General features: G+C 38.3%; 1 protein-coding gene and 1 pseudogene across 3 annotated transcripts in view; both read right to left on the reverse strand.

The window, feature by feature from the left end:
- Positions 1-3,399: 3,399 nt before the first annotated feature.
- Positions 3,400-9,049, reverse strand: LOC108886338 (acetylcholinesterase-like; annotated as a pseudogene).
- A 2,979-nt stretch (positions 9,050-12,028) lies between these two features.
- Positions 12,029-19,307, reverse strand: part of LOC108886337 (acetylcholinesterase) — a 31,809-nt gene continuing 24,530 nt past the window's right edge. For all 3 annotated transcript variants that reach the window (XM_051065400.1, XM_051065399.1, XM_018681153.2), the window contains exons 2-10: positions 18,926-19,234; positions 16,765-16,999; positions 16,416-16,548; positions 16,161-16,312; positions 14,832-15,012; positions 14,378-14,688; positions 13,452-13,661; positions 13,208-13,365; positions 12,029-12,648 (exon numbers count right to left, since the gene is read on the reverse strand). In XM_051065400.1, coding sequence (XP_050921357.1) covers positions 12,554-12,648; positions 13,208-13,365; positions 13,452-13,661; positions 14,378-14,688; positions 14,832-15,012; positions 16,161-16,312; positions 16,416-16,548; positions 16,765-16,999; positions 18,926-19,226 — 1,776 coding nt within the window. In that variant the 5' untranslated portion in view covers positions 19,227-19,234 and the 3' untranslated portion in view covers positions 12,029-12,553. The remainder of the gene's footprint in view (positions 12,649-13,207; positions 13,366-13,451; positions 13,662-14,377; positions 14,689-14,831; positions 15,013-16,160; positions 16,313-16,415; positions 16,549-16,764; positions 17,000-18,925; positions 19,235-19,307) is intronic.

Here is a 19,307-nt window from a genome sequence, read left to right on the forward strand (position 1 = left end):
ACCTCTGTCACTATTCACTTTGTAGATGCAGTTTATAACTGTTAGCATATACTCACTCTCAGAATAACACCTATTAGCATCTACATCGTGTCAGTTTATGTTTTTATTTTTAGCCATGCTAGCTGTGTGTCAGTCAGTGCAACACTTCAATCCAGCCTGAAATATCTCTACAACAGCGGATTGGCACAAAATTAGCATTGTTAGTTAAATACCTGCTTTCTATGTTTTTAATCACACAGGTTTAGCCTAAGCCAGCACTATCTATGGTTTGTTTTTATTATATTTGCCCTAAGCCTACATTTTTGCTACTTGACTGGATCTTTTTTATGTCTCGTGGCAGCTGTAAAATGTTACAACAAAAATATTAATACTGTGCAGTTGAACTCATGATTCACATGTCAGTGAATCACCACTCAGGATTTGTAGCTTGAAAATATTTAGATTAGGTTTATTTATATTTATTTTGGTAAACACAGTGCATTTACAGCATGTAGTATTTCTCTACCTGAGCAGAAAAAGGCACTTCTGAATTCATCTCATTCATACAGTCGCGTGCACACTCATGCAGTGATGGCTTAGCCTGATCTACTGTTCTAGCTGAGCCACAGCTTTTCCATGATAGGAATAAAACTAAACATTTTCTGTACTGTTGTCAGAGAATATTGATAAAAGTGTTTTTTTGTGATTCTGGAAAGATCCAGTTTGTACTTAATATGAAAGCCCCCACCCAAGGTTGTAATCATATTAGGTAAGCCCCAAAAAATGCTGCAGTCTCAGGACTGTCAGTGACACTTCCCCTACTCTCCTTGTCCTACTGCGGCTCATGGCAAGCCACCAAAACATATGCAGCCAGGGACAACCCCCCCCCCGTCTAAGAGTAGTTAGACATCATTGCCAGTTAAAGAGCAAATTGAGGAAGGATTAAATAGTTGTCTACTTTTTAGTTAATTTCCAGATTTTCTTGATCTCTGTGGTCCTGACAAGAGAGGTGCATCCCCTTAACATCACCTCAACTTTCTTTCTCAATCTGGAGTCATACAACTGTCACTTTAAAAGATCACATACCAAAGAGCATTCTTAACTCATTGTATGTGAATGTGCATAGCTGTGTGTGTTTGTGTGTGGGTGTATTACTGTATATACGGTGGTGGTTTTGTTAGAGAAGTATAAAGATCCAAAGAGATCATGACAAAAATAAATTGCTTGGCATTTAACAAATCAGCTGAGGGCTCCAGACTGTAACCATTTAGTCACATTTTGTAACTATTTTTGGAGACAGTGCTACTGAATTTCATAACTAGGAACAACTTGCAAATATGTCCCCTCTTCTTGTGTCAGGTCCAGTGTTTACCATACGTTTATTTAACACTGACCTCAATATATTCATCTTCTATTTTATCATTTATGGTCACGCTGCTTCTCTGTCCTCTCTGGCCAGGGCAGACACACACACATGGAGCAATCAGCTGAGTAGAGTGACTGTGGTGAACACAGTGAACCACATAAAGTTAAGATAACTTGAGCTGATGACAACTACGCTTGTTACTCTGCAACAAAAAGGCCAAGAAGAACTTCATCAAACCACCTGTCGAAAAAATATATTTTCAGCTATTCTGTCCACAGTCTTCTTGTGTGTTTTTCCACAGAGTGCTGGTTAAGTTAATAGAGAATTGTTACGAAGATGCTTAAATAAAGCTGTCTGTGTCTGGTCTAGCTAATTATCTTAGTTTGCCACAAATCTTAAAATCAAGACAAACCAGCCCCACCCCTTTGTACCAGTGGTACCTGCAGACTTTGGAGGGAGGAGGACAGATGACTGGCTGATATCGAATGATGTCTGTGTTGTTCTTAATAAACTTCACTTTGTATTTTGATATCAGGAATATTTAACTGATATTTGAGATTTTCCAGCAAGATTTTGAGTTTATAGTGACTTTGCTGTTGTGAATATTACTGTTGCTGCTCTGCAAAGAGGATTTAGTTGTATTCAAATATAAATAAATTCTAATCCTGTTCTGTAATTCTTTTTTATGGTCATTTAAAAAATCCAGTTAATGAAAAAGAACTAGTAACGGTACGCTACAGCTGGTTAGTTGCTTTGACCTGACGTTGAGAGGATGAGCAAATCACAGTTCAAATCCCCCAAATATAAGCCTTGTTTAACCAGTATTATTTTTTGATTATTAGTTTTAATGGCACACATCATCATTTACAAAAATATATAGGATTACTTTTCCCTCATATTAAAGTGCAACTTAAATCATTCATGTTGATTTTAGTAATACTTTTTCCTTTAAAATAAAACAGCACATTTTTATTTCTATAAATTGTCTATTTATTACAAAACCATTTATCAAGATTTTTTTTTAAATAAATCCATTTGCTTTGCGAATTAAGTGGTGCTCCTAAAAATTTATTTTGGGAGCACTAGGGCTACTAGTGGAAAAACTTAGTCTGGAGCCCTGCAACTTAGCAGGAGAAAAAAACAAAACTTACTGCAGATACAGAACAAGAAGTTAGAGTCACATCGCAGCTGTTTGCAACTTCTCACAAATATATAAAAATACCCCTTCTCCTTCACATACACACTTTGTACCACATGCTCAAACAATGTAATTACTTTTGCACGCAAGGATTTTAAATAGCATTCAAGGTCATCCAAACAAAACAGTTCATTTCTCTCCAACATCTCATTAGCTTTTGTATCAACACTGACCTTTGCTTGGAGACACTGTTTATTATCACATTACTGTCTTCAGTGACAGAACAAGGAACAATAACACAGTATGCTAAACTATGAAGCAATTCTGATGGCAAGAATAAATATCATTGATGTTTTTTGTTGCCTAGTGTCTTGTGTATGACGGGACTGAATGGTGATAGGTCACAGATTTTCACCCTTAAGCTAAGTGATACACTGACCACTGCACATCTCAGAAAATGTCTCTGTTAACAGAAAGTTAAATGGAGAAGAAATTACAGTAAACTGGTGATTATGCACCTTCAGGTGAACCACAGTATTTCTTTCAAAATCAGATTTTTTTTAAACTTTTTTTTTTCAAGTATGTTTTATTGAATAGGAATAACATAATGTAATATGAGAAGACACAGTGTACATTTGTTGTGTACAAAGATAAAAAAAACAAAACCAAACAGTTGTCATGGTACATAAAAGTAACTTTATTAATTTATTTAATACCACAGTGCATAGTGCATTTCTATTTTTTTCAAGCAAAATTTTTTCACGCATATATTATACACTTATAAGAGGGCACTGGTGTTACATGGTTGCCATTGTTTATATAAAATAAGATTTAACATGCAAAACATGTGATTAGTTTCTAAAATAGATGACATCCAGATTAATGCAAGATTAATATACCCAAGCTGTAACAATTATCCACCCAGTACCAACTACAATATGTAAATGCTGCACATTAGTAATAATGGTTGAGTAATATCATAAACATCTTCTACTGCTGAATTAAATATGGTAAAAATCCATTCATTTGAAAGGATGACTAACGCAGTTATCAAATAAATTGTTTACAATAGTAGTAAGACCAAGTTTTGTTCATTCATTCCACTATCCACCACTTGTTTATGTAAAATGTATGAAAGATTGGTGTCTTCGCTCTAGTAAAGCAGGAAAACAGTGACCAGTAAAATGAGCAGGAATTTGTAATCACAGCGTATAATCCAATTCGCATTTACACAAGCCTGGAGATCATCTGTGGAGAAAGAGACAGACAGAGAGACTTTTAGTTTGTTATTTTGCACTAAGGATTGTTTAATGTAAGCTGCTGTGTGTGTTTGTGTGTGTGTGTGTGTGTGTGTGTGTTTTTCAATAAAATGAATCTAAAAACATATACTGTTTTGCATGGTCAACAACAGTAGTGGACATAACTTACATGGTGCGAGGGTCATGGGTCATTGTGGATCAAGTGTATGACAAATTGTAGACAATGCTTTGTATGTTACCAATTCTACATGTGCAAATATGCAGATGTGTGGTTTGTGTGTGTGACTAATGAGCTCAGTGGAGAGGTGTATGAGTATTATTCACCCTTTCTGTGATCAGTGTTCAGTGAAGTAATGACTGACCCTCCTCTCCTCCCACTCAGACCTCCAGAACTGTGGTGGAGTGGAGGGTGAGCAAGTCTGGATACAGATCTCCTCCACAGGCTAAACAAGGCCAACTGCCTCCCTAGCAGAGCCTGACTCAATGCCTCCCACCACAGACAACTATATAACGCGTGTGTGTTAATGTGTTTGTGAGGGTTGATTGGATGAATACATAGATAGATAGATAGAGTTTGTCTGTGTCTAACCTGAGGCTTTCTGTATATTTGGTAGTAATTTGGTCCAGAGGTGACACTCATGAGCCTTCAACTTCGTCTTCTTCTCTGAAGCATTGACGCTCAGAGTCAGATACTCCTGTTTCTCAGCACTGTGCAAGGGCCATTCAACTCCTTCAATCCCCGGATTCCTGTAAAAAAGAAAAGCCAGTTGAGACAATTCAGTTGTGACATGGTACTCACACTGTTTGAGTGATTAAATTACATTTTATGATTATACGTACCCTGTTTTGGCAAAGTTGGTCCAGTGTTTGATCATCCTCTTGCTCATGGCCAGTTCATTTGCCTGGTATCCCAGGGATGGAATCAGAGGCATTCCAAAGACAAATTCAATCTCATAGCCGTGCATAACACCCATCCATTCTGGCCAAGGGTTGATGGTTGACCGATGCTCAAAGAAATAAAAGTAAAGTTTACCACCATGGTATGAGTATCTGGAAAAGAAATGGTACTGGTAATGGTAATACTGAGCATTTGCTAGAGCACAGAAGCTAGAATAGTTTAGTGCTGTGCTGCTGAAACTCCGTCATAATTCAACTAGCTCTTGTTCAGCAGTTACTGGTGCAGAAGGACACTGCAACCCCACTGACACAACCCCTTGCATTTCTTCAATGCATAGGTGTTTTAACTCTGAATGTCAAATTACAACCAGATAAAGATAACATTTTATCTTATTTTTTAAAATGATATTTTATCTGAATAAATGATCTGTTAGTTTACTACCATGATAAAAAACTTTTGGGTTTTTAACTGTTTTTTAACTTTTGTTGTCTAACCTTGTGAATATAAATGAAACCACAAAAATATGAGTTGTTCCTTACTTTTGAGCAAACTCCAGCACAGGACAGAAAAAGTACTTTCCTCCAACCACACCAGCCAGGAAATCACGGTTTTTCATGCTGTTGTTCTCATCTGCCCAATCAGTGTACAGGAAAGTGGCTGCATCTCTTGATATGTTACTTGCATCTGGCATTGAAATGGCCAATCCTTGCATATACTGATCCCTGCTGATGAGACTCTCGCCTGTGATGTTAAATCCAGGAGCTCCATACAATAGGAAGTAGGTGCCTTCATCTCTGTTTAAGCCCATCAGAATATCTTTCTTTGGGAGGTTACCCTTAATCAGCATGTCCTGCAGGAAAAAAGATGATTTGGTGTTTGAGGAGATGTTTTTCAAATGAGTGTTCATGAGTACAAGATAGGACTGCAAAATTTTTGTCTTGGGCTTAATAATGCTGCTGTAAGTACCCAGTGAGCACAGTTTTGATGAAAGTTGCAGATTGTCAGACCTCGACTCCTACAAGTTACATCATATAAATATTATGTCAACTATATTTCAGTGTATGTTTTCAAGTATGAAAGGTTTCCAAGTGGGGAAATGTACTATTTAAAAATGCTATTGTAATGGCAGGCAATCCAACTCTATATATAGAGAGTTGAGAAATCTTCTAAATTGTCTGACTCAGAGGTGAGATTGTAAAAATGTGCAAATATATAGACATACCGCAGGTAACTCTGGCACAAAGTCTCCATCAACAACAGGGACGAAGGGTGAGCCTAAGATTGAAGCCTTTGTGAAAACATAAAACTGCTGCAATACGATATCATCAGCACTAGCCTTCTGAAGACAAGCTTCCATTTCAGCTGGATCAGTGGAACACCCCACATTCTTCGCCAGTCTCTTGGCCCTGGATATTGACAAAGAAAGTGAGCAAGGCGATGAGCAAAAAACAGGATAAAGAGAGAGAGAGGGGAAGAGCAATGAGGGAGACCAATTAAAATAAGGGAGGGTGCTATTATTATTGAAGAAAGTGCTCTTCAATACTAATAGCAAGTCAAGGTATGGAAGCGAGGAATGACAGAATGATAGGACAATGGGACAGCAAGGGTCAGAGGGAGAGATGGCTGTGGATGAAAGAATGTGAGCCAGGGCAAAAGTGAACCAATATGTTTGGAATATTTGATCAAGCACAAGATTTTGGTCAAATTTAGGATATCTGTACCAAATTACTTAGCATACAATAGCTGTGAAGACATTTCACTCAAAATCACAAATGTCACCTTTGTCGTGGTGCTAGTTTGGAAGTTTCAGGGGACTGACGAAGATAGGCTACATCATCCGAGAACCTCGACATCTGTACAAATATTTGTGCCATGCAGGTTTTACAGAGACCACTGAGACTGCTCTGGTGAAACCACTGGATGCTGCTGTCAAACTGGTGCAGGTTTTCTTTTCTGTCTTTATTTCTTGAATCTATGATATAAGGCTTGCAGTGCAGTGAATATCATCAGTTTCAACTTCAATGGCTCCAGTCAACAGGGTGGAAGTGTTGTCCTTTTCATATGTATGCCTTTTGCCTTGCCTTGTTCAGCGCTGTCTTTTGTATCACTTAATTAATTGAGAAATGCAGACATGTGACTTGTCAAACTTGTCAAACCATCAACTGAAAATCTGATAAGAAATGTTCAGTATGAACGACACGTCTCTTCCTGCTCCAGGCCTCTGTGTCTTTTAAATTTAGAGGTTTCTGGACAGGTGATAGTAAGACCTGTATCTGCCTGATAAATATGAGTCATTTAGCCCTGTGTCCGCCATAAGTGAGGGATCCCTCTTGATGGCTAACTTGCATGCCACATCCAGAATATTCATCTACCATTCTGGCAAAAGCTCAAGATTTACCTAGGTTTTGAAAACAAGGGAGTCAAATCTAAATTGTGACACAGCAGACAGAACAGGTATGTTACCTGTTCTGCCTGAGGTAAGGCATGTGTACTCAGACAAGGAGTAACCAGAGTAATCAGCAGATAATCTAGGTATTGGTGACATGTAGGAAAACAAGAAAAGTAATGGCAAGAATGCTAAGGCTACTTAGCATTAAGGCTGCTAAGGCTACTTAGATGATCTGAGTAATTATATCTTTTTTTCCTTAATTTCTTTTTTCCTTGAATCTATGTGTAAAATTTAATGGCAATAAAAGTTGTTGAAATACTTGAGTCTGGACCAAGTGGAGGACAGACAGACAGACATATAAATAAGTGAAAACTCAACATGAAAAATGTATATACATGTGTACACACTACCTGGCCCAGGTCTCTTTATTGCTGATTGTGCCCCAGGGTGCATTAGGAGCTCCACTCTCCATTATAGCCCTTTGGAAATACTCCTGGCTCCCAGGGGACAGCACTTGGAAGCCCACAGATCCAGACCCAGCACTCTCCCCAAATATAGTCACCTGTAACAAAAGAAAATCAAAACCTCACAGCTTGTTTCAATTATTCGTTTTAACAATTTAAAAAATCTAAATTCCTGATTTTAGAAAGAAGACAAAAACACTTTACCTTTGAAGGATCACCTCCAAAAGCAGCAATATTTTTGGATACCCACTTGAGGGCCAACTGCTGGTCCTTTAGACCTGCATTTCCTGGGATGTTCTTGTTGTCAGGAAGGGACAAGAAACCAAAAGCTCCGAGTCTGTCAGTGTTGATCAAATGAAGGAGGAAAGATGTTGACAGCATTTAACTGAAGATAAATTCCACATTGACTTAATCTCATAGATTCAACAGTAATCTAAATGGGTAAAAAGAAGGATATTGTATATACAGCTTTCAAACCAACTACCATTTTTTTAGTTCTTACCTGTAATTCATTGACACTACAATAACATTTTCAGTTTGAGTCAGGAAGCGGCCATCATAAAGGTCCAGAGAGGCGGTTCCTCCAGTGAATCCACCTCCATAGATCCAGACCATTACAGGAAGTGGTGGATTTGTTTTATTGGCAGTTGGGGTCCAGACGTTTAGGTACAGACAGTCCTCACTCACAGGAGTGTTTGGGTCCCACATCACTGCACCCTTGAACCCTGGCAAGAATAATCGTATAAATTATTGTCAACAGAGACTGACTGGGACTGCATTCTGGCAGCACATAAATACTTTTATCCCTGTTTCTATAGATCTTCAGAGGTTAACAGAATTTCTGAGTTCTGTAATAAGTTAAATTTCAGCTTCACTGTGACAATTCATTAAGCAAGAACAGGGCATTTTGTGACCGTCTCTGAGCCTCCCTTCTGATTGGCTGACTATTTTCTAAGTGACAAACAGCTAGGCTAACTATAGGTAATGGATTTGAGCCTACTGTAGCTTGTTAAAACTCACTGGTAAATGCAAATGTTGACAGCCACTGCTGAGTAATTTTGTTATCACAAAATAAATAAATAACTGAACTGAACTCTTTTGGGCCCATATAGTCCCAGTGAGTCATCAAGTACTGGCTGACTTTTTTGCAGGAATTTAACTCTCTAACACCCACCTGAATATTTCACAGTACACTGTATATGTGGGAATGCATTTGCATGCATATATACAGTGGTAGACATTACATGCATTGTTTTCATCCATGTAAACATGTATCTTACCTGGATAGATTACATCTTTCATCTGGTAGCAGCTATTTCCAAATTTGGTGGCATTTTTCACGCCTTCCCATGCCTCTGCTGGCTCTGGAGCTCTGAATCTCAATTCTCCGACAGGTGGTTTTCCAAAAGGAATTCCAAGAAATGCCCTAACCTCACCATCTAACACTGAAATTGTCTTCCCCTTGAACTTTCCCAGTCTCAGTAGTGATTACAAGGTCATCTTGAGTGGCAGGTGATGCAGTCAGGAAATGAAGCATCAGAAGAAGAATGGTGAAGTGTCTACGTGCCGCCATTGCAAAACCTGGGGAGAGAAAAACATGTGCACACAAATGTTTTACTATTACACTCAATGTAGCTTGTTAGATCAAAACATTACATTAAAAAATTAATAATATAATAACTGAATAAGAATGGCAAAGTGTCTATGTGGAGAGCAAATCCTGGGGAGAGAAAAATGTGAACACAAATACTTTACTATTATTCTTTATGTTTTCAAATGTAGCTTGTTAGATTGAAACGGTACATTAAATAATTAATAATATAATACCTGACTTCTCTAGCAAACCACACATCCTTAACTCTGTATTATCATTGACAATTGTACCTCATAGTGGTTTTGTAATCTCAAGCTTTTACAATACAGCACTGCAGGTGCTGACATCTTCACTTCCCTTTAACTACATTAAACTCATTAGCTCATACTTTCCATTTTGTTTCTATTTTGCATTTTCTGTACATACATCTGACCTATCTTTTCCTTCAGTAAAGAATTTTAGTGCTTTCATAACCACTAATATGACTTTTATTTTGTCCCAAGTCAGTTTAGGGTGCTGTCAAAAAAGAAAAGAAAAAGATAAGTATATGACATCATGTCCTTTTTTAGGGTTCATGGACGTGGGTTCCAGCATCAGAGACCAGGATTAGTTGGTTAAATAAATTACTTTTACTGTACAAAAAATAATTAGACTCAGGAGCATTCAGGCATTCAGTTGAGGAAAGTACTAGCATGTATGTACGAGCACACCTGTGCTTCATAAGTGCCATGTTGTAAACCAGTTGGTTTTACTGCAGTCACCTGTAGCAAAGTAAATTGTGAAATCAAATCTAATATACAAAGCGATACAACAGAGAAGTGCGTGTGTGTGTGAAAGACAGAGGGAGAGATTGAGGGTCATTCCCACGACAAGTGTGTCACTTAAGAAGCGTCTTATTGTAATCCTAAGGTATTTGGAAATATTATGGTCATTACCAGTGTGACAAGCCATTGACAACTGACTTGTGAAGTTGCTTTACTTTCTAAAGACACAGAATAAACAAATCTCAAATCTTCAAGAGTCAAAGCCGTGCACAACTGAATAATGCAGAGACGCACCCGGAGATTGATGCAGTCAACTTCAAAGAATTCATGTTCTAATGTTGAATCTAACAGGATAACTTTATCTTTTTAAAAAAAAGAAAAAGAAAAAAAAACTTCCCTGGTGTCTTACCTTACAAGTTGGCGGTTTGTGTCTGTATGGAGTGGCTGAGGACACAGCAGTGATGGAGGTGAAGTGAAGGAGAGGACTCAGAATCCTTCTTTCTGCTAGGCTAGCCCTGCCCGACGCCCACTACTACTACTGCTGCCTCTGCAGTGTCTTTACTATATTGTATAGGCTTCAAGGTGTAGCCTATTAGGAAGACTATAGACAGGTCACATGATCTGCAGTATCTGTCCAGGAATGAGTGGTGGAAGACATACACAGACTTAAGCAAAATTAATTACAAGTAAATTGAGTGTACTTTCACTGTCACATTCAGTCAGTCTTACTTTTGTAGATTTTTTTTTGGTATGTTGAGTACTTAAAGTAAGAGTTCTGGAGAAAATATTCCATGCAACTGTTATTATTGTACATTACTTCTTTACATTGTTAACACTGATGCATCAAAGTGTAGAGGTATTTTGCAGCAGTGTTGTATTGGACTAGGTTAAGGTAGAACAAGTATAAACTTCTTTAACTAGTTATTTTCCCAAGAAGCTACAAGATCATGATCATGCTTTTTTCTCTGAAAAGTAACTAGTAACTATAGCCGTTGTTAAATATAGTGGAGTACAAAGTACAATATTTTCCTTTGAAGTGTATTAGAGTAGAAGAACACAGTAGCATAAAACAGAAATACTCAAGTAAAGTACCTCAAAACTGCACTTTAATTACCTTTAGTTCCAGCAATGAATTACTGAGCATTCACTGCCTCTCTCCAGGTCAACTCAGTAGGACACACAGATGACTGGCACAGAGCCAGAGACAGTCATAGTATAGCTGGTAGTCCTAGACCATTATATTCTGGTCAATAACCAAGCACAACCAAGAAAATTATGCAGAGTTGAAAACAGGGGTGCATTTTGCATCATATACAGTGATCGGTTTTAGAACAGAGATGCATGGTTTTGCAGAGACGCAGATTTGCATGTCCCACATACCAACTCTATCTCGTAGAAATTCTCCTCATACACATGCAAATCTGTATTGCAAGAAAAATATTTCAGTTTGAATTACATTTTTTAACATCATAAAAAGAAAACATATTTAATGAACACATCTCCATATCATATCACTTGACCTCAATTTCAGGAGATGCATTCTTCAGTTTATCTTTCATTCTATCACATTTCCTGTCGTATCAATAATTTAAGTTTAGGAACTTTATATTTCTGAGTGAAATAATTTGTGTTGCAGCAGCATGGTGGCACGTATGTAAAAAGTAAATTACTACCACTAAACACAACTTTCAGTCGGTATGTTTAACAGCCCATGAACCTAACTGCACGTTTACGTGATGCTTTCTGTTGCCTAGTATCGTCTGTGTGACAGGACTGACTGATGACAGGTCACAGATTTCACCTTAAGCTAAATGATAGAGCACTGACCACTGCACATCTTAGAAAATGTCTCTGTTAACAGAAAGTGAAATGAATTCCAGCAAACTGTTGATTATGGACCCTCAGTTAAAGCATAGTATTATTGTCAAAATCACATTTTTTCTTGGATTTTTCTACTGCTGATTTTTAAGAAAGATTTAATTTATTTTTAATACTCTAGATAAAAACTGAAATACCCCATTGTTATCCCCTGTTCATACAAACTAGAAATAATGAGTCCATTTGCATCATAGAAGAAGTAACAGGAAGAGTTTGTGTGTGTGTGTGTGTGTGTGTGTGTGTGTGTGTGCGCGTGTGTGTGTTTGCTTGCGTCTAACAGACAAATATAAAATCAGCTGTCATGGTACATAAAAATAACTTTATTGAATTATTTAATACCACAGTGTAAATCAACCTTATATTCACATCTTAAGTACAGTTTTGAGGGACTTGAGTATTTCCATTTTATGCTACTTTATACTTCCATTACATGTTAATGTGAAATATTTATACTTCACCATATTTACTTATAAGGGGCACTGTTACTGGTTGCTTTTTAAAATAAGATTTAACATGCAAAACATGTGATTAGTTTCTAAAATAGATGCATCAGTACAGATTAATATACCCAAGCTGTAACAATTATCCACCCAGTACCCAACTACAATATGTAAATGCTGCACATTAGTAATAATGGTTGAGTAATATAATAAACATCTTCTGCTGCTGAATTCAATATGGTAAAAATCCATTCATCTGAAAAGATGACTAATGCAGTTATCAAATAAATTGTTTACAATAGTAGTAAAGACCAAATTTAGTTCATTCGTTCCACTATCCACCACTTGTTTATGTAAAATGTATGAAAGATTGGTGTCTTCGCTCTAGTAAAGCAGGAAAACATTGACCAGTAAAATGAGCAGGAATTTGTAATCACAGCGTATAATCCAATTCGCATTTACGCAAGCCTGGAGATCATCTGTGGAGAAAGAGACAGACAGAGAGACTTTTAGTTTGTTATTTTGCACTAAGGATTGTTTTATGTAAGCTGGTGTTTGTGTATGTGTGTGTGTGTTTCAATAAACTGAATCTAAAAACATATACTATTTTACATGATCAGTCTTAATAGAGACAGCAGTAGAGGATATAAATTACATGGTATGAGGGTCATGGGTCATTGTGGATCAAGTGTATGACAAATTGTAGACAATGCTTTGTATGTTACCAATTCTACATGTGCAAATATGTAGATGTGTGGTTTGTGTGTGTGACTAATGAGCTCAGTGGAGAGGTGTATGAGTATTATTCACCCTTTCTGTGATCAGTGTTCAGTGAAGTAATGACTGACCCTCCTCTCCTCCCACTCAGACCTCCAGAACTGTGGTGGAGTGGAGGGGGAGCAAGTCTGGATACAGATCTCCTCCCTGCCTCCCTAGCAGAGCCTGACTCAATGCCTCCCACCACAGAAAGCTATGTAACATGTGTATGTGTTTGTGTGTGACAGATAGATGGATAGATGTAGTTTGTGTGTATCTAACCTGAAGCTCTCTGTAGATTTGGTAGTAATTTGGTCCAGAGATGACACTCGTGAGCCTTCAACATTGTCTTTTTTTGTGGAGGGTAGGTGTTCAGAGTGACATAGTGCTGTTGGTCAGGGGTGAATGCAGGCCAGTTGGCTCCATCAATTTTCAGATTCCTGCCAAAAAGAAAAGCCAGTCAAGATAATTAAGCGGTGTCATGACAGTCCTAACACAGTTTGAGCGACTTTCTTTTTATGCGTACCCTGTTCGGGCAAAGTTGGTCCAGTGTTTCATAATTTTCTTGGTCATGTTCACTTCACTGTTTGTGTATCCCAGGGAAGAATTCAAAGGCATTCCAAAGACAAATTCAATCTCATAGCCGTGCATAACACCCATCCATTCTGGCCAAGGGTTGACAGATGACTGATGGTCAAAGAAATATATGAAAGTCTTAGCACCATGTTGTGAGTACCTGGAAAAGAAATGGACAATATTGATCTATTTTTTTTTACTACTCTATGTATGTTTAATTAGAAAAAAATCAAACACAAGCATACTGTATGTATTGAAATATCAAAACAAAAGAAAAGAGTTGACTGCATTGACACATCAAGGGTTCTAATGCAGAGGGCTCTGGCAAAAAGAAAAAGAAAATGTTTGGTCACCTAGCAAGAACAACAGTGTGTGTGTGTGTGTGTGTGTGTGTGTGTGTCGCAAGTATGCAATGTGCAGGACAGTGCAAACTATTTCTTAAAGACAGCAAACAAGGCCAAGCATATAGAGAAGTCAGACATCCTCGACATTGTAATGGCCTGAAGAAATAAGCTTTTTCATAGTCTCTCTGTGTTGAACTTGTGGCAACTTCTGGCAGGATTTTGCTAGAGCACAGAAGGTAGTCTAGTGCTGGGGTGCTGAGGATCCTTCATAATCGCACTGGCTGTAGTTCTACACTTTCTGTTGCAGAAGAACATCACCACCCCACCGATTCAACCTCCTGCATGCCAAGTTTAACCAGATAAAAGCTAAAATTATCTTTTTTTAAAAGATCATTTATCTGAATTAATTTAATACTATAACACAAAACCTTTATAGGTTTTTAGAAAAACGAAACCCTTGATCCACTTCAAGGATTGAAACTTTTTAAGTGTAAATTAAATCACATCATTAAAATTCAGAATTGCTTTTTACCTTTGAGCAAACTCCAACACAGGACAAACAAACAGCTGGTCTCCAACCAGACTACCTAGGAAATCCCGGTTTTTCGTTGTGTTATCCTTATCTGCCCAGTCAGTGTACTGGAAAATGGCCATTTCTCTTGTGATGTTACTTGCATCTGCCATTGAAAGGGCCACTCCTTGCAGATACTGATCCCTGGTGATGAGACTCTGACCAGTGATGTTAAATCCAGGTGCTCCATACAATAGAAAGTAGGTTCCTTCATCTTTGTTTAAGCCAAGGAGCACGTCTTTCTTTGGAAGTTTACTGGAACTCAAAAGTATCTGCAGGGTAAAAAGAGATGATTTGGTGTTTATGATGCAAGGAGATATGATACTCCAGTGTATAAAAGAACAATATGAGACTGCAACAAAAACTTTTGTTTTGAGGTACCTAACGAGCAAAATGTACAAACACATACACCTACTTCAGGTTTATCTGGTAGGAAGTCCCCATCAACAACAGGGATGAACGGTATGGCTAAGATTGACTGTGATAGAACATCAAATTGCTTCAATGCGATGTCTCCAGCATTAGCCTTCTGCAGACAAGCTTCCATTTCAGCTGGATTAGTGGAACACCCCAGTGATGTCGCCAGCTTCTTGGCCCTGAATATTGACAAAGAAAGGGAGCAAGGCAATGAGCAAAAGAAGGGATAAGGAGGAATGTGAGAAAGAGGAGAACTGGAGCAAAAATTTCAGGGGACTGCTGGAATTTTAAGGATTTATTTAGAATTATCTGGGAGCCATGATGGATGTGTGAATGCAGATTTTATGGAGACCACTGAAACAACTCTGATGAAACCACTGGATGCTGCTCTCAAATTGGTGCAGGTTGTCTTTTCTGTCTTTCTTTACTGAATCTACAGCTCCAGCCAACAGTGTCCTTTTCATATGTATGCCTTTTGCCTTGCCTTGCAGAACTGTGACTTCTGTCAAACCATAAACTGAAAATGTGAACACAAATGTTGAGAATGTTCAGAAAGAACAAAGGTCTTAAGAATGACAGGCTGACTCTTTCTCTTGCTCCAGGCTTCTGTGTCTTTTAAATTTAGGAGTTTCTGGTCAGGCGATTGTCAGACTTGTATCTGCATGAAAGCAGGGAGTCAAATTTGAATTGTGACACAGCAGGTAGAACAGGTATGTTATTGAGGTAAGGTATGTGTACTCAGGCAAGGAGTAAAGCCTGGAACACACTAAAAGATTTTCTTCCTACCCAACTAAGAAAATGTGAGAGACCACACACATGATGGCAAATAATGTCAGTATAGTATGGCACACCTCACACAGATTCTGTCCACTGACAAATAGAGTCTGGACTCTAAAATCTCGAAATCAACTCTTTTTGTTATTTACTTTTAGTTTCAGAACTTCCTTAAATTAACTTACAATTACTGCAGCAATCATGGTCTTAATTTTATGCAACTGAGAAAGTGAGAGCTGTTTTTCATTAATGGCTGTATCCTTTGATGAATTAACTCACATATGTTCATTGTGCTTTTACGTATATGCTGATAAAAGAGAGTGATAATAAATAGAGGGGAGGACATCCAGGACAGCTAGCAAGATCTTGATATCCCCTGATGACTTTGATGAAATACACTGTTACTGGGGCCAACAGGGCCATCCTCTGAGGACCATGAGTATATGTGTAAAATGTGGCAAGTTGTTGAAATATTTCAGTCTGGACCAAGTGGAGGACAGACACACATATAAATAAGTGAAGTGAAGGAGAAAAATATAGCTATGCACACTACCTGGCCCAGGACTCTTTATTGCTGATTGTGCTCCAGGGTGCATTAGGAGCTCCACTCTCCATTATAGCCCTTTGGAAATAATTCTGGCTCCCAGGGGACAGCACGTGGAAGCCCACAGATCCTGACCCAGCGCTCTCCCCAAATATAGTCACCTGGAAACAAAAGAAAAAACTCCACAACTTGTTTTAATTATTTGCTTAAATAATTTTAAAAATCTCAGTTCCTGATTTTAGATAGAAGACAAAAACACTTTACCTTTGAAGGATCACCTCCAAAAGCAGCAATATTTTTGGATACCCACTTGAGGGCCAACTGCTGGTCCTTTAGACCTGCATTTCCTGGGACGTTCTTGTTGTCAGGAAGGGACAGGAAACCAAAAGCACCGAGTCTGTCAGTGTTGATCACATGACAGAGGAAAGATGTTGACAGCATTTAACTGAAGATAAATTCCACATTGACTTAATCTCATAGATTCAGCTGTAATCTAATGAGTAAAAAGAAGGTTATTGTATATACAGCTTTCAAGCCAACTACCATTTTTTATGAGTGGGCAAGAATCCACTGCTGCACATATTTTATATTTCCAGCTTACATCAGTTATTACCTGTAATTCATTGACACTACAACAACATTTTCAGTTTGAGTCAGGAAGCGGCCATCATAAAGGTCCAGAGAGGCGGTTCCTCCAGTGAATCCACCTCCATAGATCCAGACAAGGACAGGTGCCAGTGCTGAGGGCTGGGACTGAGATTTATTGGCACGCGGAGACCAGACATTTAGATACAGACAGTCCTCACTCAGAGGAGTGTTTGGATTCCACATCTCTGCACCTTTGAACCCTGGTGAGAGTAACCATATTAATCATTGTTAGAATAGATTGACTGGGACAGCATTCTAGCACTTGATGACTATGTCTACAGCAAATTAATTAAACAAATCCCTGGTTTGTTTTTCTTTTAAATGATCACTGCTTTGTCAGTCTAACATCAGTGCCTGCTTTTCGCATGTATTTGTGCCGTCATATCTATATTTGGGGTATATTTTTGGCACTTGCTCTATACACATGCCTGGCACTGACTGTAGCTGACTTCCAAACAACCTCTGACAGGTGGCTGTGTATCCGTGGTCCAGCCACACATCATGCCTTGGGTGGGGCAATAGGCCTCTATCAAATTCAGTTTGTGGGTGTAGATGTGAGTATGTGTTTGACATGGTGTTATATAACAGCCATCTCCACTGAAACACCTATCTTGAGGCAGTACATTGGCCTTTTAGGGTCATCTTTCATTCAACTTGTACTTATATGGACTCTTTTGGTGTCTTGTCATGCTTTGGTTAACTTCAAGGTCCCATAATTTACAATTTTCCCATGTTCTATTTGAAGTTTTGATATCCGTAAGAAGATATAGCTGTGGCTTTAAGTAAACCATCACAATGTAGTTTTATATCTCATTTCTCATGTTTCTCTGTGGGTCTCTACCAAGAACAGGGCATTTTGTGTCTATCTCTGAGCCTCTTCTGATTGGCTGATAGTTTTCTGAGTGACACAGCTAGGCCACCCATAGGTAATGGATTTGAGCCTACTGTAATTTGGTAAAAGTCACTTGTAAATACAAATGGCGATGGCCACTGCTGAGGAAAATGTTGTGATATATTGGTGAATTAACCATTTGTTGTTGTCTTGTGAAATTAAAGACAACAACAACAGAAAAAAAGGATGGTGGGTCAGGGTGGGCGGTGCTTGGGACATAGCTGATAGCTCAGGGCTGTGATTAAATTGTGACATCACAAAGTTACGGCAAATGACAGCTCATTTAGAGGCATTGTTTCTAACTATGGGTGGTTTACATTTCTCTGTGGATTGAGCATTTTGATACTTTCACAGTATTTATATAGCACCTAGACCTGCCTGTCTCTGTCCCCATAGATCTTTCGATGGTAACATAATTTATGAGCTCTGCAATAAGTTCTGCTTTGTTATGACACTTTTTTACAAGCAATATTTTGTGACTAGATATTAGTGGAATTAACTTATATAACTTAAATAGCTCTCAAACATTTACATAAGCAGTAAATAAATAAAGCCCTGACTTTTCTTTCAGTTATCACTGACATGCAGAAACAGTCTAGCATCGCCTACATGCCTACTGCCTACTGTTCAAATGTAACTGTGTTGTCATATCTAAATTTGGAGTATGTTTTGGTCATTTGCTCTGTATATATTCCTGACACTGGTGGTAGCTGGATTCCAAACAACCCCTGACAGGTGGCCATGTCTATAAATAGCTATGTATCCATGACCCAGCCCCAAACAGTGTCTTGGGTGTGAGAATAGGCCGGTATTAAATTCAATTTGTGTATGCATTTTTATGAATGTGTTTAAGAAGACATATCTTTGTTGACCTGCTTTATAATCAAAAATAGACAGTTTAGTACAATTAACTCATTCTGAGGTTTATGCCTGATAAAATTCTGATGACCTTTCTTACCATTCATGGCACTCACATGTTTATGCACACTGTACCACACCCTACTCTGTGCTCAGACTACACCAATATGATGAAATTGCGGTACTTGTTACTCAGTATTAAGTGATTAACAGTTACATAAGGAGTCACTTGAAGTCAAATCACTGACACCTCCGGACACCCACCTAAATATTGCACAGTACATAGTATATGTGAGGATGCATCTGCATGCATGTATACAGTGGTATACATTACATGTATATGCACTGTGTCCATCCATGTAAACATGTATCTTACCTGAATAGAATGTATCTGGGATCTGGTAGCAGCTGTTTCCAAATTTGGTGGCATTTTTCACCCCTTCCCATGCCTCTGCCGGCTCCGGAGCTCTGAATCTTAATTCTCCGACAGGTGGTTTTCCAAAAGGAATTCCAAGAAATGCCCTAACCTCACCACCCAGCACTGAAATTATCTTCCCTTGGACTTTCCCAGTCTCAGTAGTGATTACAAGGTCATCTTGAGTGGCGGGTGACGCAGTCAGGAAATGAAGCATCAGAAGAAGAACAGAGAAGTGTCTATGTGGAGAAACTGCTGCCATTGCAAATCCTGAGGAGAGAACACAAAAACACACACACTTTATCATTATTCATTATGTATTCAAATGTAGCTTGTTAATTTG

This window comes from Lates calcarifer, linkage group LG21 (assembly GCF_001640805.2).
Source record: "Lates calcarifer isolate ASB-BC8 linkage group LG21, TLL_Latcal_v3, whole genome shotgun sequence".
NCBI classification, from domain to species: domain Eukaryota; kingdom Metazoa; phylum Chordata; class Actinopteri; family Centropomidae; genus Lates; species Lates calcarifer.